The sequence below is a fragment of the Budorcas taxicolor genome, chromosome 7 (genome assembly GCF_023091745.1).
Source record: "Budorcas taxicolor isolate Tak-1 chromosome 7, Takin1.1, whole genome shotgun sequence".
Lineage (NCBI taxonomy): Eukaryota > Metazoa > Chordata > Mammalia > Artiodactyla > Bovidae > Budorcas > Budorcas taxicolor.
Window position 1 is genome coordinate 107,996,617 of NC_068916.1, and position 12,942 is coordinate 108,009,558.

General features: G+C 39.0%; 1 protein-coding gene across 1 annotated transcript in view; it reads left to right on the top strand.

Moving 5' to 3' along the window:
* MAN2A1 (mannosidase alpha class 2A member 1) overlaps positions 1–12,942 on the top strand; it is a 197,364-nt gene that overhangs the window by 103,802 nt on the left and 80,620 nt on the right. The window contains exons 9-12 of the mRNA XM_052643697.1: positions 4,061–4,263; positions 7,015–7,197; positions 11,537–11,651; positions 12,766–12,833. Coding sequence (XP_052499657.1) covers positions 4,061–4,263; positions 7,015–7,197; positions 11,537–11,651; positions 12,766–12,833 — 569 coding nt within the window. The remainder of the gene's footprint in view (positions 1–4,060; positions 4,264–7,014; positions 7,198–11,536; positions 11,652–12,765; positions 12,834–12,942) is intronic.

Sequence of the window (12,942 nt, forward strand, 5' to 3'; positions counted from 1 at the left end):
GACTGTCTACTCACTTTTGTCTGTTTGACTAGTTTCATACTTTCAGCTTCATAGGCGATCTTACCGTCTGATAGTGAGTCTCCTCCTCAGCACTCTGCCTTCCTTATGGTCCAACCCTCACTTCCATACACGAACTATTGGAAAAACTGCAGCTTCGAGTATATGGGCCTTGGTCAGCAGAGTGTTCCCTCTGCTGTTTAAGATGCTGTCTAGGTTTGTAATAGCTTTTCCTCCAAGGAGCAAGCGTCTTTTAATTTCATGGCTGCAGTCACTGTCTGCAGTGACTTTGGAGCCCGAGAAAATACAGTCTCTTACCGTTCCATTTTTGCCCCTTCTGTTTGCCTTGAAGATGGGACTGGATGCCATGACCTTCACTTTTTGAATGTGAGTTTTAAGGCAGCTTTTTCACTCTCCTCTTTCACCTTCATCAAGAGGCTCTTCAGTTGATCTTCACTTTCTGCTGTAAGGGTGGTGTCATCTGCATGTCTGAGGTTATTGATTTCCTTTATTTCAAGAATTTTTGTCCTTCAAATCCTGGCTGCTTTGAGGGCCCTTAGATATCTTCAAACATTTTTTTCTGTGTATTAAAACTTGTTTGTCTAGTTGTATTTGTTCTCTGTGAGATGTTTAAAGTTGCTCAATCAAGCCGAAAGTGTAAGCTTATTTTCTTCTCATGAAAGGACAAACAAAAATAAGCAATTGGATTTAGGTGACTGAGAAACTGACGTTGGACTAGCTCAGTCAGCCAGTTTGCCATTGATCATGACTTATTTAGCAATCTATGTAGCCTGTCCTTTTATGTTGTCCTGGTAGAGGAGTTTAATATTACATTTAAGATTAAGGTTATGTTTAAGATTATTTGTTGCTTTTTAGTGTAAAACATTTAAATATTTTTGTTTGGTTATTTTTTGGTATCCCAAATACTTTATTTGAGCTACCAAGAGACTATAGAAAAATTTACTTTAAATTATTATTTTTTTTGAAACTACTCTAGCATTGCTAGAGGATTATATGTCAGTCCTTTAAGTTTATGAGAAAGCTCATCAGGTCACTTACATCAACTTTGCTCTGAGATTTTGCCAAGAAGAAAATATTTTCATTCTGGGTAGTACCAAAAATTAACTGAAATATTTTCAAAAGGGTGTACTCTCGTTTTGATATTAACTTTCTAGCATGTCACAGATCCCTGAAATTTGAAACTGAAAGTGATTTTTGTTATCTGATAGTAACCCCTTATTACATAGATGAGGAAGTGGAAGTGAAAGTCCCTCAGTTGTGTCCAGCTCTTTGCGGCCCCGTGGACTGTATAATCCACAGAATTCTCCAGGCCAGAATACTGGAGTTGGGTGACCTTTCCCTTCACCAGGGGATCTTCCCAACCCAGGGGTCGAACCCAGATCTCCCGCATTGCAGGCGGATTCTTGACCAGCTGAGCCCCCAGGGAAGCCCGTATGGGAGGAAAGTGAGACTCAACAATGTCTAGGTCAGTGAGGACTTTGCCACTGTCCTCACGCACACTTCTCTGACCTGATCTCTACCTACTGGTCTGCAGTTAATGCCGTGTCCTTGTGTTTGTGACCCTCATTTCTTGTATGTTCACACATAATCTACTTCCTAGTAAGTGTATTCTGCTTCCTAGTAGTGAGATTGGGGAGTAATACTTAATATTAAATAAACTAAAGTATATTGAGAGATTGATTTGCTATTAACTCTCTAAAGTGCTTTACTTTTTAATTTGTTTATAGTTTTATTGAAATATGATTAATATGTATCACTGTTTATGTTTAAAGTGTCTATTAATAGCATACTGTTTTGACTTACCTATACTGTGGAATGATCACCACAATAAGTTTGGTTGGCAGCCATCATCTTGTATCGATACAATAAAAAAAGAAGAAAACATCTTTCCCTTGCGATGAGAGCTGTTAGGATCTGCTCTCCATGGTTTCATAGGTCTCACTCGGCAGTGCTCACTGTAGACGCCGCGTGGCGTATGTGACGGCCCTGGTGCTTAGTGCTCTTATACCTGGAAGTGTGCACCTTTCGGCCACCTTTGGCCAGTTTCCTTCCCTGCCCCCCACCTCTACTCTCTTTTTCTGAGTTGTTCATTTTTGTTATATTTCACATGTAAGTAAGGTCATATAGTATTTTTCCTTCTCTTTATCTACTTGGCATAATGTCCTCTAGTAAAGTGCTTTGCTTTAACAGTTGTTTAATTCTCTGAGCATTTTCTGGTAAGCACATAATTATTCCTATTATATTTTAGGAGACAGGCACAAATAGATTCGCTTGCCCCAGAAAAACTGCACTTGGTGAAGCCAGGATTAGAGTAGATAATGTAGTTTAAGTCTGCTTTTCTTAGTGGCGCCGGTGAGCGTATTTGCAGGGCAGGAGTAGCGAGAAAGACGTGGAGAACGGGCTTGCGGACGCGGCGCGGGAAGGAGCGGGTGGGGCAGCTCGAGAGGCGCGTTGACGGAGTGCATTGCCGTGTGCAAAGTAGACAGCTGCTGGGGAGCTGCTGTCTCCGGGGGGCCCAGCCCAGCTCTGGGATGAGCTGGGGGTGGGGCGGTGGGGGGTGCGGGTGGCGGGGACACGTGTGTGCCCACAGGGTTTCACCTCACTGTGCCGCAGAAACCAGCACAACATGTAAGACGGTTATCCTCCAAGTAAAAATGAATGTAAAAAGTGAACTTTTAGAAGGCTGCTTTTCTTTAATGTAAGCATAAGGACTTGGAATAATCATCCATTTTGCTGTTACAAAATTTATTATATCACAGATGATGAAAACTTACATTTGTCTCGCTAATACCACTGTGGTGTTTCCAGTTGATATTTTGCCTTTGCAGTGGTGGAATAACAGCCAAACCTGATGCCTCTATTTGGCAGTCGTGTTTCTAAGCATTTTACTTAGAATCCTGTTAGCTGCACCGTGGAGACGTGAAGAAGCATCGTATAATATGTTCAAAACCGCCTGTTAGAAAAGTGGTGGAGAGAGCGTCCAAACCCACATCGTCAGACCCAGCTTCTGTGCTGCTCCTAGTAACTGCTGGCGGGCCACTAACTGGTTTTTACTACGTTAATTATTTTTCTGCAACATTGAATCAAAATGGCTCTCAGTATCTGTGTGTGTATATATGTATTGGGTTGGCCAGAAAGGTCTCCTGGGTTTCATTACATCTTATGGAAAAACTCAAACTAACTCATTGACCACGTACATATGTGTGTGTGTGTATGTATAAGATCAGAAACAAAAAAATGAGCATCTTTTTTAAAAGAACTCATTCCCTGTTTAATTGTTTACTTCTAGCAACACTACCTTTCAATATATGTTTATGAAGTCTTGTATAATATTTCTTTTTTCCTCTGATTTATAGACTAGTTTGAGATCATAAAAATGGATTTATGTACTGGTAATTTGGGTCATTAGTCAGAAAAACTTTTTCATTTGAGCAGTCAGCCTTGCAATTCTCATCCCCTTTTCTGTTTTACTTCTATTGTTCACTGTTACCTACTGGTAGAGAAAGTCCTTTTTTTTTTAATGACCTGCTGTTCTTAAAGTCTCTCTTCTCTCCTTTGTAAGAATACAGACAGGAGAGCAGAGGCCAGAGGAGAATATGTGCATATGATGTGTGGAAATGCTTACCAGCTAACAAAGCTGTTCTTCCAGACTGCTGGAACATGTACTTAAAATACATGCCTTTTATTTTTGCTGTTTCCCCTACTTGCCATTCATCTCTGGATTATGCCATAGCCCGATCCTTGCACGCTTAGAGATTCTAGAAATATATAAGGAGTTTTAGACCCACATGTTTGTAGCTCTGACTAACTCTTCTAACTGCATCCATGTGCCTGTCCTCTTAGTTTTTGGGACTCGGTGTAAGTAAATGACGGTCACGGAGTGCTTTTCCCTGCGTTTCCGTAAATGTGAGCTATATGTTTGTCCTAATTTGGAAGCATGCCTTAAGTATTTATTAGGAGCTTTCCTTTCAGCACTAAAAGTAATTTTAAGGTACAGATGAATGTGTGAATAAATGAAATGTAACTTTTTTTTCCCCACTAGATACAGTTTGGGACTTTATCAGACTATTTTGATGCACTAGAAAAAGAAGCTTCAGCCAATAGTAGGAATAGCCAATCAATATTCCCTGTTCTAAGTGGAGATTTTTTCACTTACGCTGACCGAGATGATCATTACTGGAGTGGCTATTTTACATCCAGACCCTTTTACAAGCGAATGGACAGGACACTGGAATCCCATTTAAGGTACATTTGCCTTCAGAGAGCTGCATTTGCTGTCTCACTTCTTTTATGGCGTCACAACCTGTCTGTAGAGTTCTGCACGGTATACAGCATTTATGTTGTATGTGTTACGATGTGTTTAAGGTAATTGTGAAATTTTAATGCGATCAGAGCTATATCTTGAGAAATAAGCAGATTTTTACAAGGGTTTTGCTCTTGAAGGAAAAACAGTTTCTGTAGTTAGGTTTTCTGGGAGTTGTCCTCAGTATTTTCTGTTTTCCTTGCGACTCCCTGCGTTTTCTGCACACCGTCATAGCATTCAGTGGCATCGCTGTGAGCCTGTAGGCTGGAGCCCGGTCAGCCGGGTTACAGAGCAGCAGCAGGGGTCAGAAGGAACAGCCAGGCTCTCAGCACCGGGGGCAGGCCTCAAAGTCCATCCTCTGAGACCGCTGCATTCATATTTGAAGTCCCCAGTAGCAGCTCTTATTTTAAAACACATTTCTATAGATACGGTTTTCTGCTTAAAGAAGAAAATTAAGAGATGGGAACTGATGGAGGCAAAGTGACTGGTTGAAAAGCTAAGCTGATGTGGAGAAGACAGAGAGAGTCAGTAGGAAAGCATGGAAGCACTGTCCGCAGCCTTATCATCCAGTCCTCCCGATGACCAGCCAGTGCCCTTTCCGTAGCGAGAAACGCTCAGCTCTCTGCTGTTTGTGCGGCATCGGGGCTGCCAGCCACGTGCGACCAGCGTGACTGAGGAAATGAAGTCTCAGGTCTACTTAAGTTTAATGTATGTGGCCACACGTGGCGAGTGGCTGTCACAGTGGAGAGCGCTGCTCTGAACAGCTGAGTCTCACTGTTTTCAGATGCTCAGAAACCTTCCCAAGGCAGTCCTGTGGCTTTTTCTGTATGCGAAGCCCAGGAGAGGAGCTTTCATGAAGAATTCATTGTCCGTTGAGTTCAAAATAGGAAATCATGATGAGTAATTTTCATGATGAATCTTGGTATTAAAGATAATAAGTTATATGAAACCTACCCTCTTCTAGGTACTAGTGGATATTAAGTATATATTGGACAGTGGTTTTCTAAAAATCATTAATTTCTTTCAGTGTTGTACTTTGGTATAGTGGTGTGTGTGTATTATTTTTACTGTTTCTGTGATACTGTTTCCACAAACTAGCAGTAACTTACTAAAAACAACCCTAACCTTTGACTGTTTGAGGGGATAGTCATTAACGTGCCAGGTGTATGTATATTATTATATTTATAACAAAAAAGTATATAGTATAGAGATTTCTGCATCCTTAACCAATAGAATATTAGTATCTGACATGTTATTCTAAATGATCTATGGCAAGAACAGAGCGAGTACTAAATGATGCAGAAATCCTTTGGGGCCACTGCATAATTTTTACCTGTCAAGTATTTTTTGGTGGTGAAAAGTTATGAGTATTGGTTCAGTCTTATTTTATTGAACTTATTTAAGGTGCTACTTGAATATATTACTACTGGTAATGTATTTTGAAAATTCTCCTGCTTTAAAATAAAACAATAAACCATACAGTAATTTGAATTTCAAAATGTAATTAATTTATTTGAAACTAAGTTTATTGTGTGAAAAATTATATTTGATCCCCAACTCATTTGTAAAAATAGGTGTATAAATTAGAAAAGTACAAAAAAGAAAATTTTCTTAAAATCCACTTGTTTAATATTTTGGAATATTTATATGTATATGTATTCTTCAGTGCGTTTGCTCTGGATATGTCTGTCTACATACATATAGTCTTCTTAATTCCAAGAGAGGGATTCTCATGCCATCAAGAAAGCTTATAATTTTAAAAAGTGGATATTAAATTTTTATCTGTTTATGAAAAGTAGAGATTATTTAGTGTCTTCAAAAATTCAAAGGAATTTTTAAAAAGAGCAGTTTGAATCTCTTCTTTTTTCCTGATATCTTGCTGCATTTTCATGCTGCCTTGATTTTTCTCTCCATCATCCTAACGTTTGTCAGAAAGATCCTTCTTACATTTTTTACTCCATCAAGCTGTCTCTTTTTAAAGAACCTTTCAGAAACCTACCTGAACCATATCCTTGGATGGAAAAATTTAAAGGTGAAAGTTATAAACTCCCATATTCTTGCTCAGAACTATTCTGAAGCTACAGTGTTTTGATTCTTTTTAAAGTAAGTGAGGAGCGCCAGTGCCTGAGGTGCCGCCCTTTGGGTGATGTTGCTCAACTCTCTGCGGCTGGCGCGTGTGCAGCCACTCAGCTGTGAGCCTGGCTCCTGCCCTTGAGCCGTCAGGCCGCCGCCCCCTTCCTCTCCCCTGCTGTTAGCCTCACGCTCAGGGGCCACACGTTTCCCCACCGTCTCCTCCACTGTTCGTGTGAGAGTCAGTGGCCTTCTGGTGAAGTTCACAGTATATGTCTACACTGTGGAGATGGAAGGACAGAGACACTTACCCAGTTCCTGCTGCTATCATAGGTTACATGGAAGCGGACATGTCTTGCTGCCAACAGACACTCACTTCTTCCCCTTGCATCCCTGAGACATGGTGTTCTTTGATGCTTAAGAATTTAGATGTATTAGGTGTATACCTTGGTGGTTTTATAGAAATGTTTATTATCAATATTTGTCTTATAAATTGATCATACTGAAATCATGAATTTCTTTTTTTTTTTTAAGTTTGAGAATGTATCATTGATACCTCTTTTAGGTAATAAACTAAAATGTTTGCTTTGAAATAAAAATTAATGACTGTTTTATGCAATTAGGGCTGCTGAAATCCTTTACTATTTCGCCCTGAAACAAGCTAAGCAGTACAAGATAAGTAAATTTCTTTCATCATCCCATTATGTGATGCTGACAGAAGCAAGACGAAATCTGGGACTGTTCCAACATCATGATGCAATCACAGGAACTGCGAAAGACTGGGTGGTTGTGGACTATGGCACCAGGTAACGTAACTACTGAAAAGTGAACTTAAAATCTTTTAAAATTTGGGGTCATAAGCGTTTTTATCTTTTGATGAACTTTTTTTATTGTAATACTGAATTTTTATTGAAGGAAAGCACACGAAATCAAACCAATTTCAAAGATACATATGTCATGCCAAGAAAACATTTTCAGTTATGCTGACAACCCAAAATGCTTATCTTTGATGAAGTTTTTAATAATCACATCTCTTTTAAGTGTTGCTATAGAAAAACCATCAGTAGTCACAGCCATCATTTTTTAAGAAATCTCTTGACAAGAAGTGCTGGCCATCCCAACTTTGCTTGGTAGTGCCTTTCTGTGAATGGAGTAGTAAAACATTGTGACAAAACTGACCCCACTTTTCCCCAAGTAGAGAGTGGTAATTGACGCTGCCTTCTTGCCCAAGGATTTGGTATCAAGTAAATCATAGCTATAATCCAGGGCCCTGCAGAGCTCCATTTCATTATATAGCTATTTAATTCCATCCTATCATGTCCATTTGTTCTTGGATACCTCATTTTTTAACAGGGGCACTGACAAAAAGCACTACATTTAGGAGAATAGCCAGGAAGTAGAAGAGCTGAGAAACCTTGTCATATATAGATGGTATAAAGAATTGGGGTGATGAGGGGTGGTCTGAATATTGATATCGAAGCTGTCTTCGGCTCTTAGATGGTCTGTTAGATGAGTGAGGGAGTAGAAGTCCATTATTTTCATACTGCAGGTCAGAGACAACGACTGCTGGCCTTGCCTCAGAATAGCGGGGCACTTTGTAAACCGTGCTTCCCAATAAGCTTAACCTTTTGTAATAGTGGGATTTCCATCATCACACCAGAGTTGAGGCTGTCATTCATTAGGATTGGTGCCGGTGAGAGTCTGACACCGGAGGAGGAGTTTTGCCTATTGTTTCACCGTAGTTTAGATTAGTACTTCTTCCAGATTATTCTTCGATAATATTTTAAAATCATTAAAAATCTGACTTTCTTAGAGTTAAAAAGTGAATCTCTTTTTATAGATGTTCTCATAGGTAGAAAACGTACATAGCACATAAAGTCATTCTTAAAACCTGACCTACAGCTGACGCTACTAATTGTAATGGTGTTAACTAAGTTTGTAGTTATGATATTTTGACTGCCTTTCAGGAAAATTGGTAACAAATATTCTGGAGGTTCCATGAGTTGCCTTGAGTCTTAAAAAAATACGTCCGAGGTAGTACCTTAAATATCTTCTCAGTCTTCCTGTGGCAGATATATCTGGCATTGGTCCGAGTTTAAGCTGAGCTTAAAGTGGAAGATACTTACTAGATGGTAATAATGTCAATCGCTCGAAAGTGGTTTTGAGAGTCAGGTCAGATGCTCCATTTTCCCTTTCACCTGCTCCTGTTCTCTTGGTTTCTCAAGAGTGTGAAAGTGAGGCTGCTGGGAGTCAGGCCAGAGCAGAACTCCTAGGAGGGCATGGAGAGCCCTCCTCCTCCACTGGCTGCTCTCTCCCTGGCTGCCTTACTGAAGGGGGTTAGGGTGCAGGTCACGGGGCTTTTGTACAGAATATTTTCTGTCTCATGACCTCTCCAGAAGGCCTGCCATTAGTTCCTCCATGTATTTGGTGTTGCTTTTAAGTTATGAAAGCATTCCAATAGAAAACTGCATCTTAGAGGAAAAAGACATAGTAATTCTCATTGTACTTGACATTTGTAAATCTGCTTTGTCAGCCCTTCATGCTTCATTGAAAAGCCATAAACAGTTATCAAGTCATTAGCACACACATTTTTAAACAGGAAAGTTCAAAACAGAAGTCAGAGAATTATAACTAAAGGAGCAGCTAGTATAGGGCGATTTCTCGTTCTTGGATTGCTGACTCCTGTTTATTCGGATGTTGGCAGAGATGTCCCTGTGAACCAGCGTGTGCGTTAGGAGCCGACTTCGGCTGCTAGTGATAGTACCTGGAAGTTGAGTGCACCCCGCCTCCACGTTTCCAGGCTGTGCTCAGGTGAGGCAGCCGCACAGGCCGTCAGAGCTCCAGGCCCTGTGAGCCCTCTCTTCTGCCTCCTCAGGGTGATTCTTCCGTCAGGTTCTCAGCAGTAGGCTGAGTGTCTATGTGATTATAAATCGGAGAGCACGTGTACAGCATGGCATATTTGGAGGGTGATTCTAATTATGGCATAAGAATCATGGCATCAAAAATGAATTAGACTAGGCAGTGTTTTGCTGGATGTTTAGCGTAAAAGTGAATCCCTGGGACTGTGTGAAGAAGGGATGGTAATGAGGTCACTTACAGAGAGATTAAGAATTCTGCCAATGGCTAAATTGTAATAAAGGTAGGTAGGAGAAAAGAATGAACAGAGGGTGAGAATGAGGCTCCTAACGTGTAGTCTAAACTATTGAATGACAATCATGATAACATCTCTTTAAACAGCAGCAATGGTAACAAACTAAAAACTGACTCCTCAGCGATGTTTGCTGAACTTGTTCCATAGTATGATAAGGGTAGATTAGGAAATTAGAGGAGATTTTAATCCCACATTGATGAAGGGTTCAAATGTATAAAATTTTGTTTGTCCCAGTTTTCCCCAAACTTATTTACTGGGTTTAGCTTTATTTTGTTTTAAGCAAAATAGCTTTATGCATCTTGAGAAAGTGTTTGGGAAATGCACTGTCTTCAGTGCTCATCTCAGAAGAAGACTACGTATGTGCCTTCAGGACACAGACGTTGATTCATGGCACTTATTCAGTTTAACTAGGACTCTTTAAAACACTAATAGTAAGATTTCAGCAGATGCAGAACATGACTTTTATTCTGCAGGTTCAGATAACCTCATAAAGATAGCCATGTAGATAATAAAAATAAACTTAGATTGAAGGAGTTGTTTTCATAACTGAATTGTGTTCTTTCATATATATGGTCTTAGTCTTATGAAAACACTTACTATTATTTAGTAAAATATTTGAATAGAAATGAGAAATTTAGCTGGATGATTGAACTCCAGTCCATCAGATTTTAATACTTTGGTTACAGATTTACTATGTAAATGTCCTTAATTAATAACTTACTGATTATGATCACTTACATCTTTGAAGTTATCTAATTCTTGTACAATTATTTTGTTGTTGAATATCAACAAAAATATTTTAACACATAGATCCAAAATTGCTTTCTGTGTTGGGGAAAATAATATAATCCCTCTCTAAGCATCTGAGGGTTGATTGAAAGAATGACTATAAAAGTTTCTCTACCAGTTTCTCCATTACGAGTTTACTTAGGGACGCCTGCTCTCTAAATCTTTAAAGAAATAAGATGGGACTTTGGGGGAAAAAAAAAAAGGCAAGTCTTTTTTCCTATGTATAGTGCTTCACCAATAGCTGGTAATGTTCCAAGATTATATTTTAGATTGGAACTTGAATCAGTCGATTCATAAGCATCTCTTTTGTTCCTCAGACAGAAACGCACAGTTTGAATACAGTTAAGAATTTCAGTGACAAAGAAATAGAACAAGGACAAAGACAATTTTGTTATCTGGATCTGAGAGAAACTTTTTTCTAATTCTTTTGAACAAGAACATGAAACTAAATTCAACAAAATATCTATTCGAATTCTTTAGGAATTTGAACTCTTTGAAGTGTGTGTACTGATTGAATCTTCTTGTGAATGAGAGTTAATCTCATGTCTTCTTTTGCTGTTATTTCAGTGCTTGTTAAAGGTTTTTCTAAAGTGAAACGTCAACTCGTTGCTGTTGGTAGAATGCTTTAGAGCTATTGGGGTCATTGTGCTGGCTATTGTTATTATTTATTTAGTATGATATTCATGGAGAACATAAGTAGTGCGGATAAGTTTATGTGTTTCAGCTGTGTCCAGAAAGTTTGCTATTTAAATGAATCGTTACCAGTGATACCTTCTGGTTAACTTTTTTCCCTAAGTACTTCATTCAGGGTAGAGATTGATCATAGGTTTATGATAGGCTTTAGTTTGAATATAGGATGAAGATGATGGTGGTTTGGCCATAAATAAAACAACTGAAAATATTGTGTACAGATTAGTTGATGTACAGTGTGTTAATTTCTACTGCATAGCAGTGATTCAGTTATATACGTATTTTTTTATTTTCCTTTCTGTTATGGCATATCACAGGATAGTATATATATTTCCCTGTGCTATACAGTAGGACCTTGTTGTTTATCTATTCTGTGCGTAATAGTTTGCGTCTACTAATGCCAGACTCCCAATCCGCCCCTCCTCTCTCCCTTGGCAACAAGTCTGATCGCTATGAAAATACTGTATACTGATGTTTGAATCACTTCTCAGATGAGTAAAATTTTTGGTTCACAGACTCTTTCATTCACTGATGAATTTAAAGAAGGTAATTGGACATTCTGCACTGCTGCTTATTTTGAAGGACAAACACTTATACGACTCTTACTCTTCGGATACCTTCCTAGAAATGGTTAGTTAATATCTTCTGTTTTCATAATAAAAATGAGTGATTCTTTTCTTCTTGGATTGGGAAAGGGAGTGAGAAGCGTAATAAAAAGAGACATTGAAATATAATTATTCCTTTGTGAATGATTTGAAATAATTTGTATCACTTCATACAAACTAGCTGTGCTTCTTCTTTCCTGTAAGTGTGTCTCTATTTGATTTTTGGTGTGTATTTTCCCACGAAATCTAAGCATGAAAAATAAAATAATGAACTTATTTCAAGGTGTGCAAAACATTCAGACTTCTGGAACACTTGAGATGATATTGTAAGGTAACTAGACTTTATACTAGTTATTTTCCTTAGCCTTAATGAACAGCTCCTCGATGCGTGAACTGCCGTAAGTCCTGAACCTGTTCTTGCTGCACTTCCACTTGAATGATCCTAAATTTTCTTCCGGTTTGAGGATGAGTCCAGGCAGTGCTCTGGGCAGTGTTGCCACAGGAGAGCAGAGCAGTGGCTGAGGATCCGGGAGGTTAGCTGTTGGTCTCACCTCTGCTCCTTGCAGGGCGGAGGGAGCTCCTCTGCATCTGTGGGCCCTCCTTCCTCTGTGGAGCTGAGCGATGTCTGCCTTAGCTCGCTGGGCTGGGATGAGTTAGTGGGACAGACCGTGCCCTGAGAGGAAGAGCTTGGTGTCTACAGCAAGGACGAACGGTTCAAAATTGGTTTTATTGCAGTCCTCTTTACACTTCTACTTAGTAACTCAGATATTTAAAAATTGTTTTTATTTATCAAGCTTATGTTTCTAAAGATACGAAGCATGTGACACAAAAGAAACATAGTGAAACTTTCTGCAGAATCGTCTCTAGAAATTTGATTTATTCGGTTACTAATTAGAACTACCCGTTATAGACTCTCGTCCCTGTTAGCATATGCTGTGCTTAAAATCTAAATGCACGATACATATTCATAGACACAAGGTTTGTTTACTTTGAACTTGGATGGACTTTATGTAGCTGGGAAGAGGGTTGTTTTTTCTTTTCTACTGTGCCCTTTTCATGTTTTCTTCAAGGTATTATTACACAGCTAATTTTGAAACTTGTTTTAAAAGTAAAATAAAAACTTCTGTTCATTTTTCTAGGATTTGAAACAAAGAACGCAAAGTTCTCTGCCACAAAAACATGTAATAAGTCTGAGTGCAGAGCCAAGGTAAATAGCATTATTTCTCATAAACTTTGACCACTTCTGTGACTTGACTTTTTGGATTTTCACGGTTTTGCTCTGGATCCAGCGTATATTTTAAGACAGTATTTCATTT